The 26,494-nt window shown below is 44.1% G+C and overlaps 1 protein-coding gene across 5 annotated transcripts in view; it reads left to right on the forward strand.

Moving 5' to 3' along the window:
• Positions 1-1,496: 1,496 nt before the first annotated feature.
• The window catches only part of SEC16A (SEC16 homolog A, endoplasmic reticulum export factor), a 28,380-nt gene continuing 3,382 nt past the window's right edge, over positions 1,497-26,494 (forward strand). For 2 of the 5 annotated variants that reach the window (XM_027688083.1, XM_027688085.1), the window contains exons 1-28: positions 1,497-1,582; positions 5,566-9,358; positions 9,905-10,050; positions 12,471-12,556; positions 13,505-13,640; positions 14,331-14,529; positions 15,584-15,761; positions 16,543-16,685; positions 17,121-17,182; positions 17,417-17,555; positions 17,780-18,022; positions 18,329-18,426; positions 19,131-19,212; positions 19,381-19,498; positions 19,734-19,845; positions 20,117-20,222; positions 20,668-20,808; positions 20,923-21,036; positions 21,645-21,846; positions 22,034-22,279; positions 22,968-23,056; positions 23,504-23,662; positions 23,898-23,975; positions 24,196-24,252; positions 24,911-25,022; positions 25,348-25,485; positions 25,571-25,671; positions 26,063-26,137. In XM_027688083.1, coding sequence (XP_027543884.1) covers positions 5,636-9,358; positions 9,905-10,050; positions 12,471-12,556; positions 13,505-13,640; positions 14,331-14,529; positions 15,584-15,761; positions 16,543-16,685; positions 17,121-17,182; positions 17,417-17,555; positions 17,780-18,022; positions 18,329-18,426; positions 19,131-19,212; positions 19,381-19,498; positions 19,734-19,845; positions 20,117-20,222; positions 20,668-20,808; positions 20,923-21,036; positions 21,645-21,846; positions 22,034-22,279; positions 22,968-23,056; positions 23,504-23,662; positions 23,898-23,975; positions 24,196-24,252; positions 24,911-25,022; positions 25,348-25,485; positions 25,571-25,671; positions 26,063-26,137 — 7,083 coding nt within the window. In that variant the 5' untranslated portion in view covers positions 1,497-1,582; positions 5,566-5,635. Of the gene's footprint in view, positions 1,583-5,562; positions 9,359-9,904; positions 10,051-12,470; positions 12,557-13,504; positions 13,641-14,330; positions 14,530-15,583; positions 15,762-16,542; positions 16,686-17,120; positions 17,183-17,416; positions 17,556-17,779; positions 18,023-18,328; positions 18,427-19,130; positions 19,213-19,380; positions 19,499-19,733; positions 19,846-20,116; positions 20,223-20,667; positions 20,809-20,922; positions 21,037-21,644; positions 21,847-22,033; positions 22,280-22,967; positions 23,057-23,503; positions 23,663-23,897; positions 23,976-24,195; positions 24,253-24,910; positions 25,023-25,347; positions 25,486-25,570; positions 25,672-26,062; positions 26,138-26,494 lie in introns of all 5 variants that reach the window. The other 3 variants (XM_027688087.1, XM_027688086.1, XM_027688084.1) reach the window with 3 other exon arrangements.

Raw genomic sequence — 26,494 nt, forward strand, 5'->3', positions numbered from 1 at the left:
ATTCTTTATAATCACATGCCAGGAGAAGAGCAAAGGTGAGATCTCATCATTAATGTTTGCACTATGTATCCATACATAAGAAGAAGGTTAGATCTGTAAATCTCTAACTGTAGACACAGATGTGAGCAATTGATGGTCTTTAGAACACATCTGTATTTCTAAAAAGCCAATCAGGCTAATTAAAATCATGTTTCCTCAGACTACACCTGTTGGGGGAAATATCAAGGGAGAACCAGGGTTTTATCTGCAACTCATGCCTGTGTAGGGAAATTGTATTTGACAAGCTGGTTTATAAGAGTGTTCCTACAAAAGAGGGAGATGAAAGGCCCTTAAAAATCACAGCGCTGCCTCTGCTGTTCCCACACCAGCATCAAAGTGCTGCTTCCCTTGCTTGGACCGGGCTTTGAGGATATTCCCCTGCTTTAATGATCAAGCTGCAGAAACAGCTCTTGCACTGATAATGACCCTTGATTAAGATGTTTGTTTAGGTCGCTGTGTTTTCTTTCTCCTCTAAGGCTGGTTTTTGGGTGCAGAGCGTGACAGGGTGGGCACCGCCAGTGAACGAGAGACATTTTTCTGGTGCTGGAACGGGGGGTCCCCACTTAAAAACTTTGTGTAAAATAGACCTGTGACACAGAGCTAGGAGAAAGAGGGGAGTGAAATCTTTAGACTTGCATGTAACTATGTGAAATCATGGAGATATAGATATAGATATAGATATAGATATAGATATAGATATAGATATATATAAACACGCAAAAGGCCATGAAGCTGGGGAAGGGGCTGGAGCACCAGGAGCGGCTTAGGGAGCTGGGGGGGGCTCAGCCTGGAGAAAAGGAGGTTCGGGGGGACCTTCTCGCTCTCTGCAACTCCCTGACAGGAGTTTGGAGCCAGGGAGGGGTCAGGCTCCGCTCCCAGGGAACAAGGGGCGGGATGAAAGGAAACGGCCTCAAGTTGCACCATTGGAGGTTTAGGTTGGACATCAGGGAAAAATTCTTCACTGAAGGGAGGGTCAGGTGTTTATAGTTCTCAGTTCCAGCAGCCCTGGGCAGTTCCCAATCTGTGCCCCCCGATCCCCGAGGAGCAGGACCGGGAGCGGCGGTGCTCTGTCTCGCCCTGGCGGCCGCCCGCGACACTGCACTCACCCCGGGAACCCGAGGGGATCGCGACTCGCATGGGAACTCCACGGGACACCCCCCCCCAGCCCCGGCCGGGAGAGGGGCGAGGCCGTGGCAGAACCGGGGAGAGGTTGAGGCGGGACTCGAACTCTCGGTCCCGCAGTCGCCCCGGGCGGGATTCGAACCCGCAGTCCTTGGTCCCGCAGTCGCCCCGGGCAGGATTCGAACCCGCGGCTCTCGGTCCCGCCCCCTTTTCCCTTCACGGGGCCGCTGGGCAGCAGCAGCACCACCACTGGGCGCCGCGCGCGTCCCTGTGACGTCATCGCGCGCCGCGGCGTGACACGTCGGCGGCAGCCCCGCGATCCGGATGTGCCAAGATGGCGGCGGCGGCCGGTGCCGGGGCCGTGAGGGGCGGCGGGGCCCGCGCCCGCTGCTGAGGGGCCGCGGCCCGCGGGAGCTGCCAGGTACCGCCGGGCGCGGAGGGAAGGGGCGCGCCGGGGCGTCTCGGGTGCTCTGCGTGAGGAGCGCCGGGCCTTGAGGTGCGATCACCCGGGGGGCTCCGGGGCCCGCCCCGCCGTGCCTCAGGGTGGGCCGCGGGGCGGTCGCAGGGGGAGCCGGCGGGGCTCGTAGCCCCCCGCGGCTGGGGCGGGTGGTGGTGCCGCAGGGAAGGGCGAAGGCGCTGCCGCAGTGGCGGCCGGGGGGGTTTTCCCGCAGGATCTGCGTGGCGGTGGGCTGTCTCGGTGGGGCAGGGAGACGCCGCGGGGGTGCGAGGGGTGTTCAGGGGTGCGGGAGGGAGAAGGTGCCGCCCGATGTTTGCTGTCACGTACTCCCTGTGGGGACACGCGGCGCCTGTCCCGGCTCGGGGCTGTTTTTCCGAGCTGTCAGGTGCCACAGGTCCGAGCTCCGGTGCTGACTCAGGGACCTGCTGGGGCAGCGAGCAGGTCGGGGTCCTCTCGAAACAAACGGGAATGTTTTGTGCTGCTGCTGTGCTTTTCGTTCCCAAACAGCTCTTTTCCCGGGATCACAGCCTGGTTGAGGTTAGAAGGACTTTAAAACCCATCCAGTCCCACCTCTTGCCATGGGCAGGGACACCTTCCACTAGCCCAGGTTGCTCCAAGCCCCGTCCAACCTGGCCTTGGACACTTCCAGGGATGGGGCAGCCACAGCTTCTCTGGGAATTCCATCCCAGCCCCTCACCACCCTCACAGGGAAGAATTGCTTCCCTGTATCCCATCTAACCCTGCCCTCTGTCAGTTTAAAGCCTTTCCCCCTTGTCCTGTCCCTGCATTTTCACTGAGTGACATTTAGAACCATTTAGGAGGAGGCCAGTAGGAAGCTGTCAGGGGTATTAAAGATGTAGAATGTGTTCAGTCTGAGTGTCACCCACACGTGTGCAGATGTGCAGCTGTCTACATAAAAAAGGAATTCTGAAAAACCAGTGTCCCATTTGCTACAAATCTCATTTTCCAGCTATTGTTTTCATTGAGGTTGCAGTGGGCTTTTTTAGTCACTTTGTTCTCAGTAGGAATCTCTGTATGTGAACATGTTATTTATTATTTGGTTCATCATGTGTGTGAGAATGAGAATTAATATTAGTCCTCTGTAACCTGCTTTGTGGACATACTTATTCTGTCTAAGAGTAATTTATTTAGCATATGTCCTTTGGAGATAGGATTAAATTAATTCCCCCCAAATAAATTATTATATATGAAGCTATAGAGCTTTTCAGGTGAATTTTTTTTATGGCCTTGTCTAGGGGGTGTTTTTAATCTTTTTTTTCCTCTTTGGTAATGTTTTTTTTTGGTGCTCCTGGAGACACCCTCTGCAATTGTTATTACTGGTGACTAATGTATAGCAGTCTGTTCTGCTTTATTAATTAATAAACCAGCTGAAGCAGAGATGGATTGCTTTAACTTGTGTAGTTATTTCTCATTTCTAAATACCTTAAAATCAGCATTTCTGTTCATCCTGGGTGAGGGGTGGGGAGGGTCAGTAGCACTGAGTTGATATCTGTTGTTTAAAGTACCTGACATGGGCATGTTCATTTTATTTGGACTCAATTCCTCAAATCTTGGGTGCTTTTACTACTGTGTGCAGTCTGTTAATATTAACTTTGCTTTTGAGGAAGCTGATCCCTCGTGTTGAACTTCTGTCATGCACAATCAGAGATCCTGTTGGAGGAATGGCAAGTTCTGCCTTAAAGTAGAACTCAACACTTATTTTAATTAGCCAATTACTGGTGCTGGCTGTAACAAAAATGTGGTAAAGTATGAGGATTTTTTTTGGTGTAAGACACTGCAAGGAGTGAAGTCCACATTAGAAGTTCTGAAGTGGGTATTTAAGTTGGCTTTTGTGCTCAGCTGTATTTCAGAAACAACTCTTCTGTGAAAAACAGAACTGCTTGGTAGATATCAATATTTTGTTCAGTGAAATTAGTGCTTTCCATCTGCCTTGGCACATGGTTTAATAAGCTTTTTTCCCCTCCACAGTCCAAAGTATGTTACATAAACCCACAAGTTTATTTGGAGGGGAGAGAGGAGGTTTTGCAGTTTGGTTAATGCAGCAAAAAAACACAATGAAAAATAACTGGTGATGTCCAGAACAGCCTGGGGTTACTTCAGCTTGTGGAAATTGGGCTGGGTGTTTAGGCAGGGTTTCCTGGAAACATGGTTGGCAGTCAGAGTGGCCAGCTGGAAAACCTTCACCTCGGGATCATAACAGGAGAAAAGATTGCAAAGCTCTAAAACCTTTCTGTAAGCATTCCTTGGTGGAATTCAGTGGGCTCCAAAAAGAATGGTGAAGGCAAATGCAAGTAATGCATGAAACTAGTGAAGCTTTGATGCTTCTGCTGGAGTCACTTCTGGTTGTCTTTTCCATTTTAATAAAACACAAAATTTCTTAAATCTTAAGATATGGATGTGGAATATATGGATCTGGGAAGAAACTGAGAGACTGACTCTGAAAGAGGGTCCTGGATTATACACAGGGCTGTTGGAGGGGTTTTTCCTTAGGATGTGTTGTACTCATGCCTGGTAAAGTCTGTGTAGGTCCTGCTGTGGTACTGTCAGTGTGCTTTTTATTGGATTTTTTTGGTTATGAATCTCTATAAAATACATGTAGTTACTCAGTGTTCACTCGATATGTATTTTTGATAACCAGAAACCAGAAGTGTTTTGCATTTGAACTTCTTTCTCACTACTAAAATTTTGGCTTGATTACAAACATCTGACTTTTCTGGCTTCCCATTTTGTTACTCTTACTGAAGAGATGCTGAATCTTAAAAGAACTCCAACTAAAAATTGCACAGCTTTTGTCTATCTTCTGTAAAAATCTGGTATGGAGCAATTGCTGTGGGCACTTCACTCTATATATTATAAACTGTATTTGTTGTGTACCATCAGAAAACAAAACTATTACATGTTGCTAAAGCTTCACTGAGCTGCACTGGACAAGTACTGAAGAATTCCTCTAGTTTTGTCAGCTTCCCTCTTCCCCACATTGTTAAGGGGTGATAAAGTTAAAAAAGACACCCCGATGAATTGAGTGAGCTTCCTGTGTACCAGATTCCTGGCTGGCATTGTTTGGAGTTGGGGTTGGATTACTTCACCCTGAAATAGAGCTGTAACCCTGAGACTGTGCCAAAGTCCCTCTGGTGTTACAGTGAGAACCTTCATTAATAGGTGAGGGGAGCTGATTGTTTTTCTATCCTTAAATGCAGTTTTGCTATGAACCATTCATCCGGGAGAGACAATATTTGTGATGGAAATTCAATTGCCTTTCTCAAAATAAATAACACCAGTATCCTACACAACCTTGTCTTGATAAAACAGAAATGGACTGTGTTCTGTTGGGAGTGATAACATCTGGTGAATTCCTTCTTGGGATGCTTCTCATCTTACCTGTGAAAAGCTCCATTCACAGGGAGCACCAGTGCAGCAGAGCTGAAGATCATCTCTAATTGAATTAGATAATTGAGTTAGATAATAACTTCTTATCTCCTCATAAGTGAATTAAGCAGGACATAGTCCTTGCAGGTTCTGTTGTAGGCTGGCTGCTGATGCATATTTCTGCTTAAAACAAATTTTGGGGAATGTAGCAGTATAATACCATTGGTGCTGTAACAGTCCAAGGGTTTAACACTAGTCCAGGTCTGAACTGTGTCCAGTTACTCTTACGTGGAGCTGGTTGTTAATACAGTTGGTGAATGATGTGCATTGTTACCACACAGCATTAAACTTCATTAATAGTGGAAATACAAGTGGGAATACAATGGAAATAAAAATGGAAGAAATACAATGTTGTGTGTTAATTTCTGACACGTTCTGGAGAAAGGGGGAATATTTTCCACTTTGAATTCTTCGAGTGATTTTGTTCTAAAGTAAAAATTGCTCAAGTGCTGCAGGTATTGTGAGAAAGGAGACTCACTTGTCATGTTTTACCTTAGCAGGGCAGGAGAAGAAATCCATCTACAGCATCCAGTGCCGGTGTGTCACGGCGTGACCCTGCAGGAGGCCACCATGCAGCAGCCACCACAGCCCGTCCCGGGAGCAGCAGCTCCTCCTCCCGCCGGCATCGCTCGGAACATGTACTGGAGGAACAGCCCCCTCAGCAAACGAGCCAACGCAGCAGCTGCCCCGGTGCAGCCCGTGACAGACCCCTTTGCCTTTGGCAGACAAACCCCACAGGGCCCCCCCTTAGATAATCCATCCAAGGGCAGCGCGCTGCCGTTCCCGCAGCCGGCCCTTGCGCATCCGTCACCCTCACGTGCAGGGGACAATCCCCATGGACCACACACGTCTTTACCAGCTCCTGTGTCTCAACCAGGAATAAGTCCCAGTACGTTTTCTAATGTTCCAGTTCCTTCTCCGTCCCCGGGGTATGTTATAAATAGTGCTGCGGAAGCGCATCCCAGCGCGGATCCCGGACTCCGTGGGCCTGCGGTGCCGCTGCATTATAACACGACAGCAGCAGTTGAGAATTCCTTCAGTGTGCATCCTGGAGCGGTGTCTGCATCAAACAAACCTGGAGGTAGACAGGATGTTGGCAGAGATCCAAATGACGTTCCTTCAGGACCCAGCACAGCAGCGCTCTTCCCCCCACCGCCCCAGCAGCCTGTGTCCCAGTGGAGACCTGGCCAGGGGAACCTGCAGTCTCCAGTTCGGAATTTTGTGCCCTACCCTGAGCCGTCTCCTCAGATTGACAGTCAGAACATTTCTCAGCCTTCTGGCGGCACTTCTCACCCTCCTCCACACACAAATGTACTGCAGGGTCCTGGACACCAAGGTATTCCACAAAATAGCGTACAAGCGCCTTTATCTGCCGGTTGTGAAAAGAATGGGAGAAATGGCTCTGCAAATAGTCATCACATGAACAGCATCCAGCCTGGAAGTGTGTTCAGGCAGAACACAGAAATGACTAACCCTTGGTTAAGTCAACCTTACCAGGAACAGTTTTACCCACAGCCACCCTTGCAAGACTCCAGTTTTGTCCCTCCCACAGCTCAGGAAAATAACCCCAAAAACCAGTCTCCAGCTATATCCGAAACATCAAATAGATCAATTCCCACTGATCGAGATTCAGGAACTCTCTCCATGTTTTTCAAAGGGGATGAGGCAGAAAATGAAGAAATACTTTCATCTGAAAAAAATTACATGATGGAGAAAACAGAGTTTGATGCTTGTCAGCCAAATTCGGCATCCCTGTATCACCAACCAGTGCATCCTCAGCAGGTGGCAACTCATGTTCTCTCTCAGGCACCGGTCGGTACAGGTTCAGCCAGTGAGATGGTACAGAAAGGAATGGATGTCCAGTACTTCCCAAAAATTGTGGGTCATCAGGAGGCACAGGCTGCGAAGCACACTCTGTTTGTTGGTGATGACAAGGCTCATGTAGGTGACACGGCTGCTGGGTCCCAGTATGAAAACGTGGAGAACCTGGAGTGCATTCAGAACCAAGAAGTGCTGCCCAGTGAACCACAGAACATCAGTGCTTCATCCCCTGCTGCTGGTCCTGATCCGTACAGGTACGGATCCTTCCCAGGTCAGATGCTTCCAAAGAACGCTGTTGTGAGCCACGCTGAAGGAGGACCAAACTTGGAGGCACCCGATTCATTACCTCATCCTGTCCGACCAGACAGTGTATCTTCCAACTACAGCAACATGAGCCATAGGAGCACTTCCAGCTCAGCACGGCCTCCGGAGCAAGTCGGTACGTTCATCCAGCAGGAAAGTGGGAAGCCTGATGAGGAATCCTCTGCCAGCTTCTTCAAACAGATTGACTCCTCTCCTCTGGGAGGGGACTCGGGTGAGCTAAACCTGAGCAAGAACTACCATGGGAATCTATCCCAGCCTCCAACTCCAAGCCCTCCTAAGCCTACGGGAGTATTTCAGACAAGTGCAAATAGTTCTTTTGAACCTGTGAGATCCCATGGAGTTGGTATAAAACCTGCAGAGATCGACCAAGCGAAGATGGTGGTGGAATTGAGAGAGAACCACTCAAACCAAAAGAATATCAAGAAGAGCACAGCTGTGCCAGCTGCATCCCCAGGCAACCTTGAACAGCCACCGGATAACCTGGAAACCATTTTCATGCCTCAGGTACATCCACTGCCTCTTGCAGGCTCTGGTGAAGCTGGGAATATGTTGCACTCTGGACCCGTTGTGGAAAACATACAATCAGTATCTGAGAGACGGTCCTCAACAAGAGCTCAGGGAGCAGTTAAGAAGTGTGATAGCCCAGCAACAACTTTGTGGGCTCATAATGAGTTACCCAATTTTGGGGGAAATGTGCTTCTGGCTCCTGCTGCTCCTGCAGTGTATGTACCTGCCAAACAGACTGTGGAAGTCATCCAGCCACCAGAAGAAGTCCTGTCTAATCAGCAGCCATGTAAACCAGGGACTATTGCTGTGCAGCATTCCCAGGATGGAAATATAACTTTTGAAAATCTTGAGAATCCTCCCAAAATGGGAGAAGAGGAGGCACTTCAGTCTCAGGCAAGTTCTGGTTATGCAAGTTTGTTGTCTTCTCCACCTACAGAGTCTTTGCAAAATCAACCTATCCTGATTGCTCAGCCTAATCAAAGCTATAACTTGGCTCAGCCAATTAATTTTTCTATTTCTCTATCTAATCAGCTAAGCAACAATGAAAACAATCAGCCAGTGAAGGACTCTGGAGCTGGGGACAAGCCTGCAATGGGTCCCCAAACTTCACATGCTGGTGGGGAAAACATGGCATTACCTGTGATGCAAGTTGGATCTCTATTAGTTAATGCACTTCCAAATACTAATCTGTTAAAACATAATTTATTACAAAGCCCTGTTAATTCCTCTGATCCTGCTTCTAATCAGCCTGCAAACTTGCTTATGAAAACTCCTCTTAATTTGGCTCCAGAAGGGCAAAAGAATGTTAATATGGAAGGTTTTGTTCCTGAATTTGCTAGCAAGCCAGGGTCTAACTCATCTGTTCCTCCTGGGACAAATCTTCCCAGTGGAAGTGCAAGTGCACTAGTGCCCCCTGTTAATTCCATAGGACAGGGTAATAATTCTGCAAACCACTCAAATTGCAAAGAAGAAGCTGCTGGAGTGCTCGACTTCACGGTGTCACGGACGTTGGAGAAGAGCAGCACAAGTAGTTCTGTCCAGGCCCACAATCAGCCTGGTGGTCCAGCACAACAGGCAGCTGGTGGTGCTGCTCAGGTGCGCCCCGAGGTGCCTGACAAACAACATTTCTATCAACAGGTGACAAAAGATGTGCAGCATCAGACTGTGTCAGACAGAGCTGCACAGGGAGCGTTGCCACCCCAGCCGCAAACGCAAGCAGCTCAAACGCAGCAGCCAACGCCTGGGCAGGCCTCGGCTCCTCCAGACCCCCAGGTTTCCACAGGGACTAAAGCCGTGCAGCAGGGGGAGAACCAGGGGCTGGGTAACCATCCTCAGCCTGGGGGTCCCCAGGAGGCAGGTTCGGCCCAGCCAAGGTACAACCAGACGAGTCCTGGGAAGTCGGAACAGCCGCCGGGTGCTCCAGCTGCCACAGCCCCCTCTGCCAGCTCCAGTCAGTCAGGCACACCCAGCGTGCAGCAGGACCTGCAGCGTCCATCCCTGCCTCAGACTCCTCAGGATGCCTTTGGTCCCCCCCAGAACCCTTACTACTACTACAGACACCCTTACGATGCTTATCAGCCTCCGTATCCGCCGCCTTATCCTCCTGCAGACCCCAGGACAGCAGCTCACCTTTATTACATGGTAAATTTTTATTTTCCCCTTCCTCTCCCTTTAGTATGTGTTAATAATGTTCATCTTTGAATGATGACTTAGGACAGTCGTGTCATGATAATCATTCAGGAGAGCATTCTCATCAAGTGTAGGGAGAATCCAGATGGCAGTAACAAAGCTTACTTTGCAAAGGTTATGGAAACAAAAGTAGCTGCTGATACCAGTTCCAGTTGGCACAGGTGTCAGTTCATAGCAATTTGTTTGGTTCTTTGGAAAAAGTTGGCAGTTTTAAGTGTCTTGGCTGCCCAGGTGCCCAAATTTGGCTTCTGTCTGCTTCATGGTTTAGTAGAGTGGTTGAACTGCCCTTCGTCCAGACATAATGGTTTTTTTCTTAAGTTTTTGATATTAATAGACTGAAATATAAATTGCCACAACAGGTGTTGAAAGCTAAACTCTAGTTTGTTGATCTGCCTCTCTTCAGGTGTCACAGTTGTGATGTGTGTGGTGATTTGCTCGGTGTTAACTTATTTTGGGAGGTGTGCAGCCTCTTCCCTTGGATGTGCCTCTCTTTTCCAGGAGGACAGCTATGGACAGTACGACCCCCGGTACCGACACTACGACAGCACCAGCACAGCTTACATGGAGCCCGGGAGCTACCGGTATCCCGAGCCTGAGCGTCCCAGCTCCAGAGCCAGCCACTGCTCTGACAGACCCTCCTCTAGGTATGCAATTCCTGAATTGAGTAAAGATCTGGGATACCCCGGAGCAGGGAGTGTGGTGATTCCTGTTGAAGTTTTATAGCACAAACCGCAGCGAGGAATTCAAACCCTCCTTGTGTGCTGCTGGAGGAACGGGTGGGATCAAATGCCGGGTCTGAAAGGGATACAATTCCCCAGCCCTTTCTGTTGCTAAAGCCTCCTTGCTGCTTTCCTTCAGTTCCCTGGGGATTGCTGGTGTTTCTGCCAGGCAGGAAGTCACTGCCTTGGCCTCGGTGCTGAGGTTTGTGCTGTGAAAGAGAAGTGCAGGCCATGGGTTTGCTAATCAATACTCATTTATTTTCTGGCTTGCACTTGAGCAGTGGCCACTCGTGCTGTTAATAAATGGCACTTTTGCACATTGGTGTGGGATTTACCTTGGAAGGACTGTGGTAAGTGTGGTCTAATGATTCACAGCGTTTGAGGTGTCCAGAAGAGAGAGTGGTGAGTCAGGTGACAACATCCTGGTGCTGTGTCAGGTTCATTTGTCTGAGAATTCCCTCAGCTGTGGATGAGCTTTCTCACAAATCTCCCAGGCTGTGGTCTATGTAGGAAAGGAGCTGTGTGGGCATATTCTGCCCACTGACTTCACTGCAGGTTTTGAATAGGAAAACTTAAATAAGAGGAAAATTTAAATAATAGGAAAACCTAAAAGCCTTGATCTGTCTGATTGTATGAAATAAAAAATTTGAGAGAGGGAAACAATGTGTTTAGATGCTACTTGAAAATGTTAAATAAAAGCAGAAATTAAATCTTTCTGAAATTAAGTCTTTCTGAAGCAAGAAGCAGCAAATTACCTTCCAGGGATTGCTGCTTTCTGATGATTATTGTATAAGTGATTTGTATGAACTTCAAAGTAATGACAAAATGTCACTGTTTTTATCTGCTGGGGGGGGTTCCATTTGTCCAACAGAGAAACCCCAGTTATCTGTCTGGAAATGATGAAACCCTTTGTAGTGTTTGTCTGTTGTTGGTAGTTCAGTCATGGAGCAGTGATAAAATTAAAAATAAAACATTTTGCTTTCCACCTCCAGGAGATTATAGGTGTATTTTGATCTTGAAGAGCATGAAACGATGGCTGTAGCTCCATGTGATAACTTCTATCATTTTATTAAGTGAATATAAGTGTTCTGTGAGAATTTGTAATGAGATGATAACCTCTAGTAGCAGTTCCTGGTGTGTACTCTTCTTACGTAGTGTTTTTAGGAGAGGTTGAGGTTCTTGTGTGTGGCATTGGCAGATCAAAGCCCGTTACCAGTAGCTGTGTCAGTGCTGTGTGTGGCTGCCAGTGCAGTCAGATGTGGGCTGTGGGGTGTCTGCAGGGCACCAGAGCTCTGTGTGGAACCTGCCCTTGATGTGCCAGGATTGAGGATACAGCTTTGTAAACTCTGCTTGGGGAAGGAACTGAGATCCCTCTGAAGGAGACTGGGAAGACTTGGTTGGGTGGATAAACCTGACCTGATAAGATCAGACCTCCTCCTCTGCAGAGTAAGTGCTGTGTTAGCAGCCTTCCCACACTGCTGGGAGGAGCATCCCTGACCTGCTTGGCCACTTTGGAGTTGTTATAGAGCAGCGTGAAAAATCCCATCATCCCACACTGGCATTAAATATCTTTACCTCCTGTGTGTGTGTGAGAACATGTGTGTTTGAGTGCACATACACCTGTGTAGGTACAAACATACATGTGTATGTGCATGTGTACATACCTGTGTGTGTACATTCATACTGCATTCTTCATTTAACATTCATCTTCTGGCATTTCTCAGAAATTGTAGGTTGATGACTTAAAAAATGGAATATAATAAGGGCTCATGATTTTTCAAGTAATGGCCACATCTTTCTTTTCCCACCAGAAGAATTTTAATAATCTTTTCATATACAGTGACTCTTACTTTGATGTGTTGGTTTAGTCGGGTTCTTTTGCTTGTGCTGTTTGGACAATCAGCATTCTGGCATGGGCTCTGAAAATGAGTATTTTCTTCACCACAAGAAGTATAACAAAACACTCCTAAAGTTGGAGGAGCTGTTATTTCATTAATTGTTATGTTATTGACTTCTCTGTTGAGACACTTCAAAGGATGCTAATTATAGCAGTAGTTTTTGTGATTAATTGTCTGTAAGTAATTAAACTTATCACCAAACAGTTTACAAAGACATTAAATTATTTTATAGTAAGGGCTGTCAGCTTTTCATGACACACAACAATTTAGTGGCATACTGATTTGTAAAGTCTTAATTTTATGATTCCTTGATTTCCTAGAAATGCATTATTTTAAATATGAAACTCCCCAATCAGTGGTGACATACAGCTCTTCCTATCTCCTGCTGACTTCAGAAGATATTAAAGGAGTAATAATAACTTTCTATATTTGTGTGCTTTCTTTCAGGCAAGGTTATTCAGAAGATTATTATGGAAAAAGTGGATGGGGTGATTATTATTCAGGCTATTACCCAAACTCGTATGATTATGGAGGTAAGTTGTCAAAATGAACTCTAATTTTTTTCTGTAGAATATTGCAGGTTTAAACAATGATTTATGGGGAAGAGGAACTTTAAGATCAGAGAATTATTGTATTTTTCCATGTTAATACAACTGATATCCTTTCCACAGCCAGCAAGAGTAAAATTATACTTGCTGAAAATTGATCTTTGGGCCCACTTCAGTTCACAATACCTGACCATCCTTCCTGTATGTTTTTTATTCAGTAGCAATAGTAAATAGAAAATAAAATTAGTGAGTTTTCTCCTCACTACCAGCCTTTCCTTTGTGAAAACACACCATTCTAAGTGTACAGAATAGTTTGGTTCAAAGTGTGGCAAACCTGCCATTCTCTGGGGTGTGTCCCTGGTGTGTGACCTGCAGGCAGAGTTGTGAAGTGAATTTTAGGTGGGTGTGGAGAGAAGTTGAGTCATGACTGGCTCTCAGTTTTGTCCATCATTATCTCAGTGCTCACTGAGACACTCTGGCATTGGCAGGCTGAGGGTAATTGCTTGTCTAGAGCCTGGGAGGATTTTAAACAACCTTTGTCCACATCCTGAGACATTTGGCGTGAGGCTCTGCAGGCTGATCACAAAGGTTCTGTGAGTGTCATAACAAATATTAGGATTGAGTTTTAAAGATGTCGGTAAAGACCTGTCTGATGGTGAACACTGTCCCTTCAAGAGTAGATAACTATAAGCACCATATTTCTCTGAAAGGAGTGACATTGATTTTTTATTGTTTGGGGATTTTTTGTTTGTTTTTTTTCTAACCAAAACACTTTGGCTTTGCTCTGTGCTTCGGGACCAAACCAGTATGTACTTAAATAGAAAAGAGTAGAAAAAAGTTATAGACAGCGGCTTCCAACGCCTGAACCATTTCTTTTTCTTTCCTGAACCATTTCTTTTTCTCTTCTGAACCATTTCTTTTTCTTTTCCAAAGATCCAAGTCGCTGGGAACGGTACCCATCAGCTTATGACCCCAGGTACAGAGATCCCAGGAGCTATGACCAGAGGTATTGGTATGATGCTGAACACAACCCTTACCAGAAGAGAGAAGCGTATCCATATGGCAGCAGGTTTGTCCATTCAATCCATGTTCTCTCAATGCTCTTTCCAGACCTGGGGCAGCACAGGGCTGAGTGTGTGTCTGAGAGGAGGTGGAGAATCTGGTTTCTTCAGAGTTGAGACCCCCACAGTCAAATGTTCCACCAGAAAATTAAGTTCTGACAGTAAATGTTAAGGCAAAGGCTGAGGTTCTGCTTGTGCACTGATAGAAATATTAGTTTATTTTCTGAACTTCTGCCCCAAAGCCTTCAGAATTTATGAATGATATGATGGTTGTATTGGGCATCAGAATTTCAGAGTATCATGCAGATTTATAAGTAAAATTCCCTCAACATTCTCTGTAACAGACTATTAAAATGCAGTGTTACACATTTCACAGATACGTGTTGTTAGTCCTTTCTGTAGCTTTAACGGGTCATGGGGGTAAAACAGATGAGCTGGCACATCACTCTAAAGAAAGGGTTTAAGGCAGCAGAACTTGTTTTCAGACCTGTTGAACATTCTGTGGGTTTTTAGAGCAGACTCTGAGTATGTTGTTCTTGATCTGGAATACTCTGGATGAACTCTCAGTTTGTTTACTGCAATAACACCCTCAGCCTAGGCAGTGATTTAAAGCCCTTCTGAAGCGAGGCACAGTTGCCCTGACAGTCCCTCCCCTCAGGGATATGGGTGGCTGTGTTCATTTTTGGTTTGTCCTCCAGGAGCGACCGATACGACGACAACTGGAGATACGATCCCCGTTTCACCGGGAGCTTCGACGATGACTCGGAGCCGCACAGGGATCCCTACGGAGACGAGTTCGACCGGCGCAGCGTCCACAGCGAACATTCCGGGCACAGCCTGCGCAGCTCCCGCAGCGTCCACAGCCACCAGAGCAGCTTCAGCTCCCGCTCCCAGCAAGTGAGTTTCAACTGGACACACCAAGTGTTGTTCCAGCTGAGTTTTTCTCTCTTGGAAACACAAAAATATTTCTGGGATGTGTATTTTAAAAACTTTTATTCTCTAAGCTAAGGCTGGTTTGAAATATAGTTTTGAACTTAATATTTGTCACAGTTGTCAAGAGAACTTTAACCAAAACCACACACACTCAGAGCAATGGAAAATTTCTTCTGCTGAGTCCATTTGCTGTTTGTGAGATCTTTGCCTTCCCTGTGCTTGGCTGTAGTGGACAATGTGCCTGGCTTTGTGTCATGTTTTCCTCATCACAAGCATGAAATTGTTACTGAACTTGGGAGCTGTTAAAGGACTAACTTCATATTTATATGATGTTATTTTGACCAAATCTAACTGATTACTCATCCACTTATGCCACGAGTACATTTACCTGAAAACCTCAGAGCATATTTGGCTAGTTTTTGAGGTACAGTCTTTGCCAGTGGAATGGGTCATTTTACCCGTAGTTTCATGTGTTGATTTGTTGTGTTCTTGGAAGTTCAGGTGGTTTTCCAGTCTGAACTCCAATTCATTTAGTAATATTGGAAGTAGTACAGTATTGGAGATCATTGAGGCATTAATCTTTAGGCACCTGAAGTCATTTAGGCATTTGTGAGGTTTAATGAGTTGAGATTTTCTGTCTGTTACAGCAGAAGTGAACATTGATTCTGACCCACAGTTGTTGATAACACAACTCCTTCTATAATCTTACTTTTGACACAAGCACATAAGAATTCTCATGAGAGAACTGAACATACTTAGATGTGAACAGATCAAATGGTGGTAAAAGCAGTAAGGGAGAGCACTGAGATATATTAATTATTTTCTGTGGTGTGTTGCTGCAGCACAAACTGTGGCTCCTGCAGGGTGGCTTTCTCCAAGGCAGGGGTGCAGTAAGCCTGGTTTACAAACAGAATCAAAGCTGTCAGAGGGGATGCTCACAGCCTGCAGTCCTGCTTGCAGTGTTGCTTGCTCTGTGTAACCTCCTGCTCTCTAACACTCACTAATCTGCTCTGTTTAGAGCCAGCTCTATAGGAGTAACCACGATCTAACAGCCAATGCCTATGAAACCACTGCCCAGGCAGTGTCCCTTCACACAGATTATCCCTATGGAGGATATGATGCCAGCTTTGATGGACAACAGCCTTTCCCAGATTATGGCTACCCGGCTGAAACTGGATGGGCAGCTGTGGAACAAGGTATGGGCACGCTGGGGAGGGAGGAGGGGAGGAACTGTGCCTGGAAGGGTCTCTACCAGTAGTACTTTGCACTGCTGGGAGTATTTATAGGGTATGAGATGCTTTGAGATGCCTCTCCTGTATTCAGTGAGCCTGTTAACAGGATAAAATGCTGTTTTACAGTGTATGTTCACATGAACAAAGTTTTATTTCCTTTTCAGTAAAGGATAACTTGCTGCTGAAATCTGGATGTATCACAGATCAGGAGTTCTAGACAGTGTTTGCTTTAAATACTGCAAACCTCCATTAGATAGATTTTTAAGTACGGTGGTTGTGCTTCATTGGGAATGATAGAAGTTTAACCTAAACTTCAAATTTTTCCATAGTTTTTTCTTACCCTTTTATGTGGAACAAAACACTTTCTCTGGAAGAGCTTTTACAAAATATGTTGACGTATATTACTGGCTCTTTGAGGGTGTGTTATGTATTTGTACAGGGATCACAGAAATGTGTCTGATACAATCAAATTCCATGCATTGAAAAAAATAAGTGGATTTTAATGCTCTGTAGTTTTGTTCTACTTCTTACAAATCTTCAGATTTGGGACTTTGGAATTATTTAGATGTTTGGGAATATCATGGAACTGCTTAATTGTTGCTTATAAGGTTTAGCCAGATTGAATGACAGGGTGTTTTCCACTAATACTGCAGGATTTTTGAATTGGATTTTGAATACATCAGCAAGTTTACTTGGTTGCAAGACAGGTTACCTGCTCTTACTTTATCTTTTCTTCCCATTTCAGCACCTTTAAGACCCTCAACGCCTGAGAAATTTTCAGTGCCTCATATCTGTGCCAGGTTTGGGCCTGGAGGCTTCTTGATAAAAGCACTGCCAAACCTGCCTTCTGAGGGCCAGCCAGCTCTGGTTGAAATACACAGCATGGAGGTAAAGTTTAAAAGGAAAAAAGGTAGAGGGTGGAATACAGGGTCTTTCTTTTGGAAGGGAAAGAGGGTACTTGACTTCTTTTATCTGTAATTTTTTACATGTATCTTTGTTTGGGTTGTAAAAGAGTACATAAGTACATAAGTACTCATAAATAAAAGAGTAGCTTTAAAAGTTCTTGTCCTCTGAGAGATGATTTAGTCATGATCAGATCATCCAGCTCCTTACAGTTTTGTTCAGGATGATGTACAGAATAAGTTCCATGTAAAATAGGTTTCATCACTTGTTATCCTTGTGCAGGTTGCAATTCACCCTTTGTGTTCTGTTTAAGAGCAATAGGCTTGATTACACCATGGGTTATGTTCAGGTCTGGGGGTTTTGTTGTTAAAAAGCAAAGTTCATATTCTAAGAACTTCTTCTGGATTATATTTGTTTTAGACCATGTTACAACATTCTCCAGAGCAAGAAGAGATGAGAGCGTTTCCTGGTCCTCTTGCTAAGTATGTTCTTACAATTTTTAGAAATAACTTTCAGCATTCAGAATTCATGTCTTCATTGAATATTTCTTTGCCTGTAAATTACAGGATTTAAACTTAATAAAATATATGTGGCTTTTCACCTGCTTAAATAACACATGGGCTTATGTTCCTTATACTAATCACAGTAATGACCTGAATGTTTACATTTGTCTCATTACAAGCTTTTTTTTTTAATTTGTTAATTTTTTTTTTCAGGGATGAGACTCATAAAGTGGATGTTATTAATTTTGCACAAAGTAAAGCTTCACAGTGCTTTAAGAATGAAAATCTCATCGACAAAGAATCTGCAAGTCTGCTTTGGGACTTTATTGTGCTGCTGTGCAGGCAGAATGGGGTATGTCTCACTGCTTGAGTTTTTATCTACCCTAAAATATTTTATACAGAAATAGTATTTAAGAAAAAGTCAGTAATATGTGTATAGTGGCTTCTCTGGGAACAGTTCATGCAGGAAAACAGGGCACTTGCCCTCAGGTGCTCATTCACATATTGTTGTTGAAGTAACAAATAAAATGAAGGCAAACAGATTTTTTTATTTTTGTTTTCTCTGTACACTTCCAGACTGTTGTGGGAACAGACCTGGCTGAACTTTTGCTCCGAGATCATAAAACAGTGTGGCTTCCTGGGAAATCCCCTAATGAGGCAAATCTGATTGATTTCACTAATGAGGCTCTGGAACAAGTGGAAGAGGAATCTGGTGAAGCCCAGCTCTCATTTCTCACTGATAATCTTCTAACCACAGTTGACAGTTTTGAGAAAGAGACCGAGAGATTCAGGGAGTTGCTGCTTTATGGCCGCAAGAAGGTGAGTGCTTGTGGTGTTCCAAACACTGCATGTGTCCTATTTTATTTAATTATTTTCACATAGGCATCAGTTAAAACAATTTTTGCAGCTTGTAGTGCATATTTTATTTCATGGCACTGCACTACCCTGATACAGCAAAAGGTTATGCCCTACTGTTTATAATCTAAACCAAAATCATAGTCATGTGTCAGCTTTTATCTAAACAAACGTTTTTATTTGATTACAAAGTACTCCTGTAAAACGGTTATTGCTTATCTGAGCAATATGTTAAGCTATTACCAGGAAACTAATATCTGTATTTATTAGGATGCTCTGGAGTCTGCCATGAAGCATGGTTTGTGGGGGCATGCTCTGCTACTTGCCAGCAAAATGGACAGCAGGACACATGCAAGAGTGATGACCAGGTACTGGTTTGCTTGTTGATTGGTAGGATTTGACTGCCTGTCTTGCTAACGAGATAAAGACTTGGTGCTCAGAAATCCTAATGTCAAAATCATGGGTTATCCTTAGTGGTTCGTGCAAGAATTATGCTTTATTTTACCTGTGTATTCATTTGTCATCTGTTACTTTTTATTCTGGGGCCTTCTGGCTGTAAACTTACACCTGAGAAGTTATTCTCTGCCACTCATTCCATTTAAGGGATATTTGATCCCTGTTATCTGGGGCCTTGCTTGACAGGTGCTGTTAGTCAGGCTTGGAGAAAACTGTGCAAAACCCAACTGTCAGCTTTGTTAAAGCCAAATAACTCTGTGGTACCTTCACCCTCCTTGTCTGAAAGAAGTAGCTGTGTTTGTGCATGATTTGTCTGTAGACAGAAAAACTTCTTTTGGCTTCCTGAGCTTGTGAAATCATGTACAAAGTCTCATAATCTGGCTTGGGGAGAATCCTGAGGTTTTCCTACCTTGGACTGACTGATGTTGGAGGGAGAGATCCAGTTCACTGGTGATGTTTTCAACATTATCCACTGGGCAAATGCTCATTCAGTGTGTTGTTTTCAAACACCACTTCCTCCCTAGCTAAGCTGGATTAATTGCCACTGAGAGTTGAAGTACATTTTAACTGCTTACCCCATGTTTGTGTTTTGTTTTTCTCTGCAATGTCTCTGTAGATTTGCCAACAGTCTCCCAATTAATGACCCTCTGCAGACTGTTTACCAGCTCATGTCTGGAAGGATGCCAGCTGCATCCACGGTAAGATTCAAGTGGGAGCTGCAGTGAGCAGTGTAGTTCCCAGCAGAAATCTTTCCATGTGCTTTCCTAGAATGTCAGATAAGTTGCTCTGGTCCTTTTTTAGGCTGAAGCACTTACCCATGCAGAGCTCCAGTCACTGATTTGACTAAGTAATTCTTCTAATTTTAGTGCTGTGGAGATGAGAAATGGGGAGACTGGAGGCCTCATCTAGCAATGGTGTTATCCAACTTGACCAATAATGTGGACTTGGAATCCAGGACCATTGCTACCATGGGAGACACTCTTGGTAACTCTTGGGGATTGAACAGGGTGATGACTGAAGGAAAAGCTTTCTGAAAGATTTGATTACTCGGCTTATTTTTTTGAAAACAAGTGATTGCTGTATAAAATATAAAATGGAACAGTTTTATGTGGCCTTGTCTCTATGGTGAAGGTATTTGGTGCAAAGCCAAACAATACAGGACACTGAGTTACAATGTACCACTGAAATATCCTGAGTTCTCTCATTCATTTCTCTGCAGCTTCTAAAGGCCTGCTGGATGCTGCTCATTTTTGTTACCTTATGGCCCAAGTTGGGTTTGGAGTTTACACAAGGAAGACAACAAAGCTTGTCCTAATTGGATCAAATCACAGGTTTGGCTTTCCTCTTCTTTTTTTTTTTTAACACAACTTTTTAGATGCAAAAATGAAAGTTTGAGAGACTGAGTTGCACTGCTCCCCTTCTCCTCACTGGGAGTAACTGGTTTTGAGAGAATTGTTTGATGCCCTGTTCTTTTTTGAAGAGAATTTAGTGACATTGTATGTCAGCAGAGTTATGTTTGTGACTTCATTTCTGATTGACAGATCCATGTTTATTGTCAGCATATATAAACTCTAATACTTTTCCTCTCCTTTTCCCAAACAGTTTACCATTTTTAAAGTTTGCTACCAATGAAGCCATTCAAAGAACAGAAGCCTATGAATATGCACAGTCACTAGGAAGTCAGCCTGGCTGCTTGCCTAATTTCCAGGTGAAGAGCTGTTTCTGTTTTGGTTTGGGTTTTGTTTTGGCAGATTTCACACGAGATTTTGGTCTCTCGTGCTGTATTCAGCACAGCAAATATTGAATTCATAGCATAGTGCCATAGAGCTGCTTTCCTGTTGTCACTTAAATTTCCTTGTCACTTTTTTCATCTCTGCATCCTGAACTTCTGAATTTTAAAATTCATTATTGTAATTTTATATTCCAAAAGAAAAATCCAGCAGCATTTGTTGGCACTACTGTAGATAAATTGATAACTTCCATTGTGTGGAAGAGGAGAATTGAATGCTTTTTCACCAAATTTCCTTTCATGCCTACACAGATGTGATAAAGGGATAGTTGAGCTTCCAGTTGAAATGTCAGACTACCTTTCATTTTTTTACTTCTCAGAGTGTTGTGATCACTTGGTTTATTTCTCTACTTGCATCCCCCAGGTTTTCAAATTCATCTATGCTTGCAGACTGGCTGAAATGGGACTGGCTGCTCAGGCTTTCCATTATTGTGAAGTGATCTCCAGAACTGTCCTAAAAGATCCACATTACTATTCCCCTGTACTGATTGGCCAACTAATCCAGGTAACATGAGGAACAATTAAGTACTTGTGGCATCCTACTGTAGGTGAGAGGCTGTGGCTGAAGTTGCCTTGTGTTGGCTGGTGAACTCACCCTTGGGATGATTCCTTTCCCTAGATGTCATCCCAGCTGCGCCTGTTTGACCCGCAGATAAAGGAAAAACCAGAACAGGAATCTTTTATTGAACCTCCCTGGTTGATAACACTTCGACATGTGGATGGACAGATCAAGGTACAGAATGTACTTTTCAACATGAAGTTTTCTCTTTGCAGGATTAGTGTAAATCCATTTTTATAAAATATTGTTTCTTTATACTGCTAATTACAGAAGCATATGAAGTGACCTTACATATTCACGTCATAAATTGTAAGTGTTGTGGTTTAAACCAAGTGGATTTACCACACTTCAGTGCCCTGAGATTCAATACAGAATAGTTAAAATTATGAGACAGGCTTTTCTTAATACCATAATGCAAAGGAGAATTGCAAGACTCATGAGGTTGTAGTAACTCCTGCTGGAAGCAGGGGATCTGCTTGCCAGAAAAATAAGTTGTGTGTGAATTAGTGTTGCTAGATTGTAACAGAGGGGATGCAGTTGCCATTTATTTAAAGAGCTCTTTTAGAAATTTGAACCTTGAGCTAATTAACTGTGCCTTGAATTGAAAACAGATGAACCTTTTAAATTGTTTTAACTTGGTCCATAAATGGCTGACAATTCATTTTTTGACCGGACACTGGAAAACCCTATGTGCTGTTTTGACACATAAGATTTTCTTTGCTCTGTGTTCCCTGTGAGCTGAACATGTGGTGCAGTTAATAATACCTTGCTTTTTGGTGCAGGAGGGTGCAATAGCCTATAACACAGACAGATCCACCCCCCCACCCTATGAGTGCAGCACCCCCAGCTCTGAGCTGGACCGGGCGAGTCAGTGTGATGGAGGAGGGGGCCGTGACGTGGGTCCTGGTGCTGAAAATGCCTTGTTGGCATCCTTGTTACCCAACATGGCACAACAGATGCAAAGCGTGCAGCTGATGCCTTCAGGTCAGTGTTTCATATCCTTTGTGACAGAGAGAAAAGAAAAGTTTCGGGTTTCTGATACCAGAAACCACCTGGGGCTGGTTGGAGCAGGGAGATTTCACTTCTGCATTGTGTCATTTGTAGGGTAAAAGGTTCCCACTGGAATTTCTGTTTAATTCTAACTCGTGACTGTGTTTTTTTCATGCTGCAGTACCTCAGGCTGTCCTTGATGGCTCAGCTGCAATGATTCCTCCTGGTGACCAGGAAGCCCGAAGTGTCCCTTTCTATCCAGTGGCTCCTCAGCCTCTTGGTCCAGGGCCTGGCTTTGCACCTCCAGGATTTTCAAATCCATATGGGACTGAACCATCCCCACTGTATTTAGGGTCAACACTGCCACCAGGAGGGCCACCACAAGAGATTGAACCACGGACAGAAGAGCAGACAAACCTGGAAACAGGTCTGGGATTTAATGAACAGCTTTCCTTCCTTACAAAGGGAATGAAGTATTTTGGGGAATAAATCCAAGTAACTCCATATTTAGAAAATAGTAAGTCAGGATCTGGGTAATGAGATTTAAAACCCCCATGTAATGGTAAGGAAGCATCTGTAGAAAGTTATAGTATTCCTGCTGCTTGTTTGACTTGCTTTAAAAGCCAGATCAGACTCAGCAGATCATGATTTAGACCCTGCCAGATAATCCCTGGGATTGGCAGTTCTATTTCTAAGGTCTGTGGTTGGAGCCTCAGGGATTTCTCCCTGTGGCCATGAGCGTCTCGGACCCTGATAAGTTTTAGTTCAGTGACAGCAGAACCTGACTCAAGTGAAGACAGGAATACACAGGTTTGGCAGAGCTGAGTTTGAGATGTGAAAAACCTTTAACTGCCCCATTCTGATGGTTGAATCCCTCAGCCTGCTCTGGCCTCTGTTTAGAATAAACACAAATCCCTGCAGGAGGGGAGAAAAATCATAGCACCTGCAGTTCATATTCTTTAAAAGACCATATTCTTTCTAGGTGAAGATTCATAACTAATATAAACTTTGGCCTTAAAACCTTAGTGAGACTTGAGGGCTTTTGGGTTAGATGTTGGTTTTTGTTGTTGTTGTTGTGCTCCCCAGTAACATAATTAATTTATTTTTTTTTTAAGGAATGCAGAGAATTGCCCCAGAGTCTCCCTCACAAAATTCCTTCCCTGAACAGAGAGAGGAGGATTTCTATGGCAGAATGGCCAGCATGGTATCTTTATTTCATTTCTTCAGCAAGTGGCAGCTGCATTGCAGCACAGTGAAAACACAAGAGGATTTTGGGGCTCTTCAGCGAGACTTGAAGCTTAATTTTTAAAGTCCCCAAATTTAAGATTAAATTTCTTAAATTTAAATGTCTTAGATTGTGTGGAAGTTCTTGATAAAAAGTGAATGTTGTGTCAGATATTTAGCTACGTGTTTATTAAGCATTTATGTTTAATATTTTTAATATATACAAATACATTTATTATTTATGCCCTGGCTTTGTATCTAACCAGGCACCAGAATGAAGATGCATCTTTAGGTTTATTTTCTAGGAACTTTTATATCTCTCCCTATTATGAACTTTTCAAAGAAGGAATTTGTGTAGCAAGATGAAATATAGTCCATCACTCCAGCAGTGACAACTTTGTTCTTTCCTGTGTATTTGTAATAACAGGGCTATGGACAAAGATCCCGAACAACCTCAGAGTCTTCTGCTCACTCTGCGGGACGAGAGAGATCCAACTCTGCAGCAAAACAACCCTCTCCTCCTCCCTCTGCTCCTGCAGGGAAAGAGACCAAAAAAGAAACAAAAAAGGAGGCAGCACCTAGAAAGGTAAAACTTTATCACTAAGGTAGTTAAAGCTGGAGGAGATTTGTTAGTGTGTGTGGTAACCCCTGGTCCACAGAATTGATTTCAGAGGTTTTAACTGTTTATTTCTGTTAGGTGCAGCTCTGGGCTCAGAGTTGAGGGCCCTAACAGAAAATGTGTTGTTGCATGAATGTTTCTTTTAATCTGGCTGTAAAGACAGTGGGGAGGGAATCAACTGACTGGATTAATTTCTTTTTAGAGTGGTGGAACCTGGTTTCGCTGGCTGATGGGAAAAGGAAAGAATGAGGCTCACCTGCCAGATGACAAGAACAAATCAGTAAGATCACAAAAACATTCATACACTTGAATTTGTTCCAGATGTTCTCCTGGATGACAGATGAACATTGTTCTGACCAGTAAACAAATGCTTGTAAAACTTCGAAGATTATGCTTATTCCAAGACTGGCTTTTTTTAAAGAAATGGTCACAGGTTTTTTTAGTTTTTTTTTAACAGCTTGTGTTGACCTCTTAATTTTTGGCTGTGATTTTTCTTGTAGATTGTTTGGGATGAACAGAAACAGCGCTGGGTTAATCTGGATGAACCAGAGGAAGAGGTAAAAATCTGAATCCTCATGATTTTTCCAAGTGGAAAATGGAAATCTGTACTGGCACACAATTTTCTTTAATCTGTTGTTGGCTCTTAAGAGCTGCCTTCTGCTGCATTTGGGTTAAAATGTGCAGTATCTTGAAACTCATAAATGGGTTACATTTGCCTCTTTAGTTGCTGGTGTGGATTCAGAAACTGCAATTGAATTTACGAGGGAATTTGCTTTAAACTTAGTCTGGTGTATCACTTCATTAGAGGTTGGCATCACCTAGACAATTGCTTGTAAATTGACTTGCTGCAAACAGAATATATGGAAAAAGGTAGGAAGAATCTAGTTTTGAAAATTTAATGCTCTGTACAGCAAAGAAAATCACACCTCCTGTCCATCCTTGTCATTTGAGGATCTGCCTAAAAACACAGATGATAAGAACCACTGTTGTTGTTTCCTTTTAGAGTGAGTGTAGGTAGGTTGTGGAAATGCCTTGGCATTATTTAAGGTATCAGTTGGGAGATATTGATATTCCCAGCTGAGATATCTTGGGAATATTGATTTGTAGACCCAATTTCATGCACTCTGGAATAAGGAGGGGAGAAGTCAGGCATATGCTTGGTTTAAAATTCTCAGTCAGTGATGAGATTGGATTTTTTTTTTGTTTTTCCTGCAGAGTAAACCTCCACCACCACCTCCAACAGGATTCCCTAAAGCTCCTCAGGCTGCTCCACCTGGACCCGGGGGCCCCCCTGGTGCCCCTGTCAACATGTTCTCCAGAAGAGCAGGTAACAGATAACATTAATGCTCAAAGTATGGAAGAATTCAGATTTTCTCTTGCATCAAATGTGAAGGCAGAAGTCTGGACTTCTCTGGAGTTCTTTGGGAACAGTTGGCAACTCAGTGGAGCTGTGGCTATTGCTGGCTTTGCTTGTGCCCAGATCCTGCACTGGGACTTCTGTCACAACTGTCTCCTGACTTGGGTGTTACTGTTTGTGTCCCTGGAGTGTTATTTTCTGATTCTGAAAGAGGCTTTAACCAGCAAACTGAAATAGTCACAGGCATGACAAACACAAGGCTTATTTCTGTTATTTCTGCATCTTTCTGTTGTAGCTGGGAGCAGAGCCCGTTACGTGGATGTCCTGAATCCAGGTGGAACCAAGTCAAGCGGAGCAGTTCCTGCACCATCAGACCTGTTTGCCCCCTTGGCACCAATGCCCATTCCTGCCAATGTGTTTGTTCCAAACTCAGGTGTGTCACGTGGATACAACTGTAGGGAGGTTGTATGGCTGTTTATGGGTATGGTGTGCTTGGCTAAATCCTGTTTCCTCTCTAGTTCCAGGGGAATCCCAGCCAATGGAAGGGAGTAGTGCAGCAGAGCACACACCAGCTGCAAACCAAACCAACACAGATCCTGCTGCAGCTGTGGAACCAGAGGTGGGTTAGAATGAATTATATCTTCAAGACATTCTAACTTCTGATTAAAAACCCCTCGTGGTTCTAAATAGTAGCTTCACAGCCACAACACATAAAGAGTGTTGTTGTGGAAATTGTGGTTTAACGGTTTATTTGAAGAACTGAAGAAGAGAAATGCAAGTGAAAATGGAAGCGGGAATCCCATGAGAAGTTGTGTTTCCTTATTTGGCAGGGCTGCAGGTTCTGTGGGTGCAGGATGTGCCAGGAAAGGGACCAGGAACATAGGAATGTTATACTGCATGTTTCAGCTGCTTCATGTATTGTGAGGTTCTGCTTCAGTGGGATCTTTAGCAGAAATGTGAAATAGCATCGTGGTAATGATGATAAACAGAAGTGCCTTGTTTTTCTTTAGTACTTAAACCCTGCAGCCCTTCCTCCTGGATCTGGACTTCCTGTTCCAAACCCTGATGGCTCCCAATCAGGCGAGGTAAGGCTCGATGCAAAGTAGTTAATGACTTTTACAGCATATTTCAAGCATTAATTTATAGTGGATTTACTATCGGTCATCAAAAACAAGTAACTGATTCAGTTGCCAATGAGTAGCCAAGATGGAATATGAATGCCTCCAGAATTGTAGAGAAAAAAACCTCTAGGCCCATATGAGAAGTTCAGCTTCCATGTCCTACATTCTGTGATATGATCTCCTTTTCCCTTATAAGTACTTTTACGAGCCTTTCTCAGAGTAAAATTTGAGAGCAGTTTGAGGATCTCTTCTTGCCTCCATGCATGCATGTAATTTCACTAATATTAAGTGCAAGACACAAGGAGAATAGACTGCTGTGTG

The sequence above is a fragment of the Neopelma chrysocephalum genome, unplaced genomic scaffold, assembly GCF_003984885.1.
Source record: "Neopelma chrysocephalum unplaced genomic scaffold, ASM398488v2 Primary Assembly neopelma1_74, whole genome shotgun sequence".
Lineage (NCBI taxonomy): Eukaryota > Metazoa > Chordata > Aves > Passeriformes > Pipridae > Neopelma > Neopelma chrysocephalum.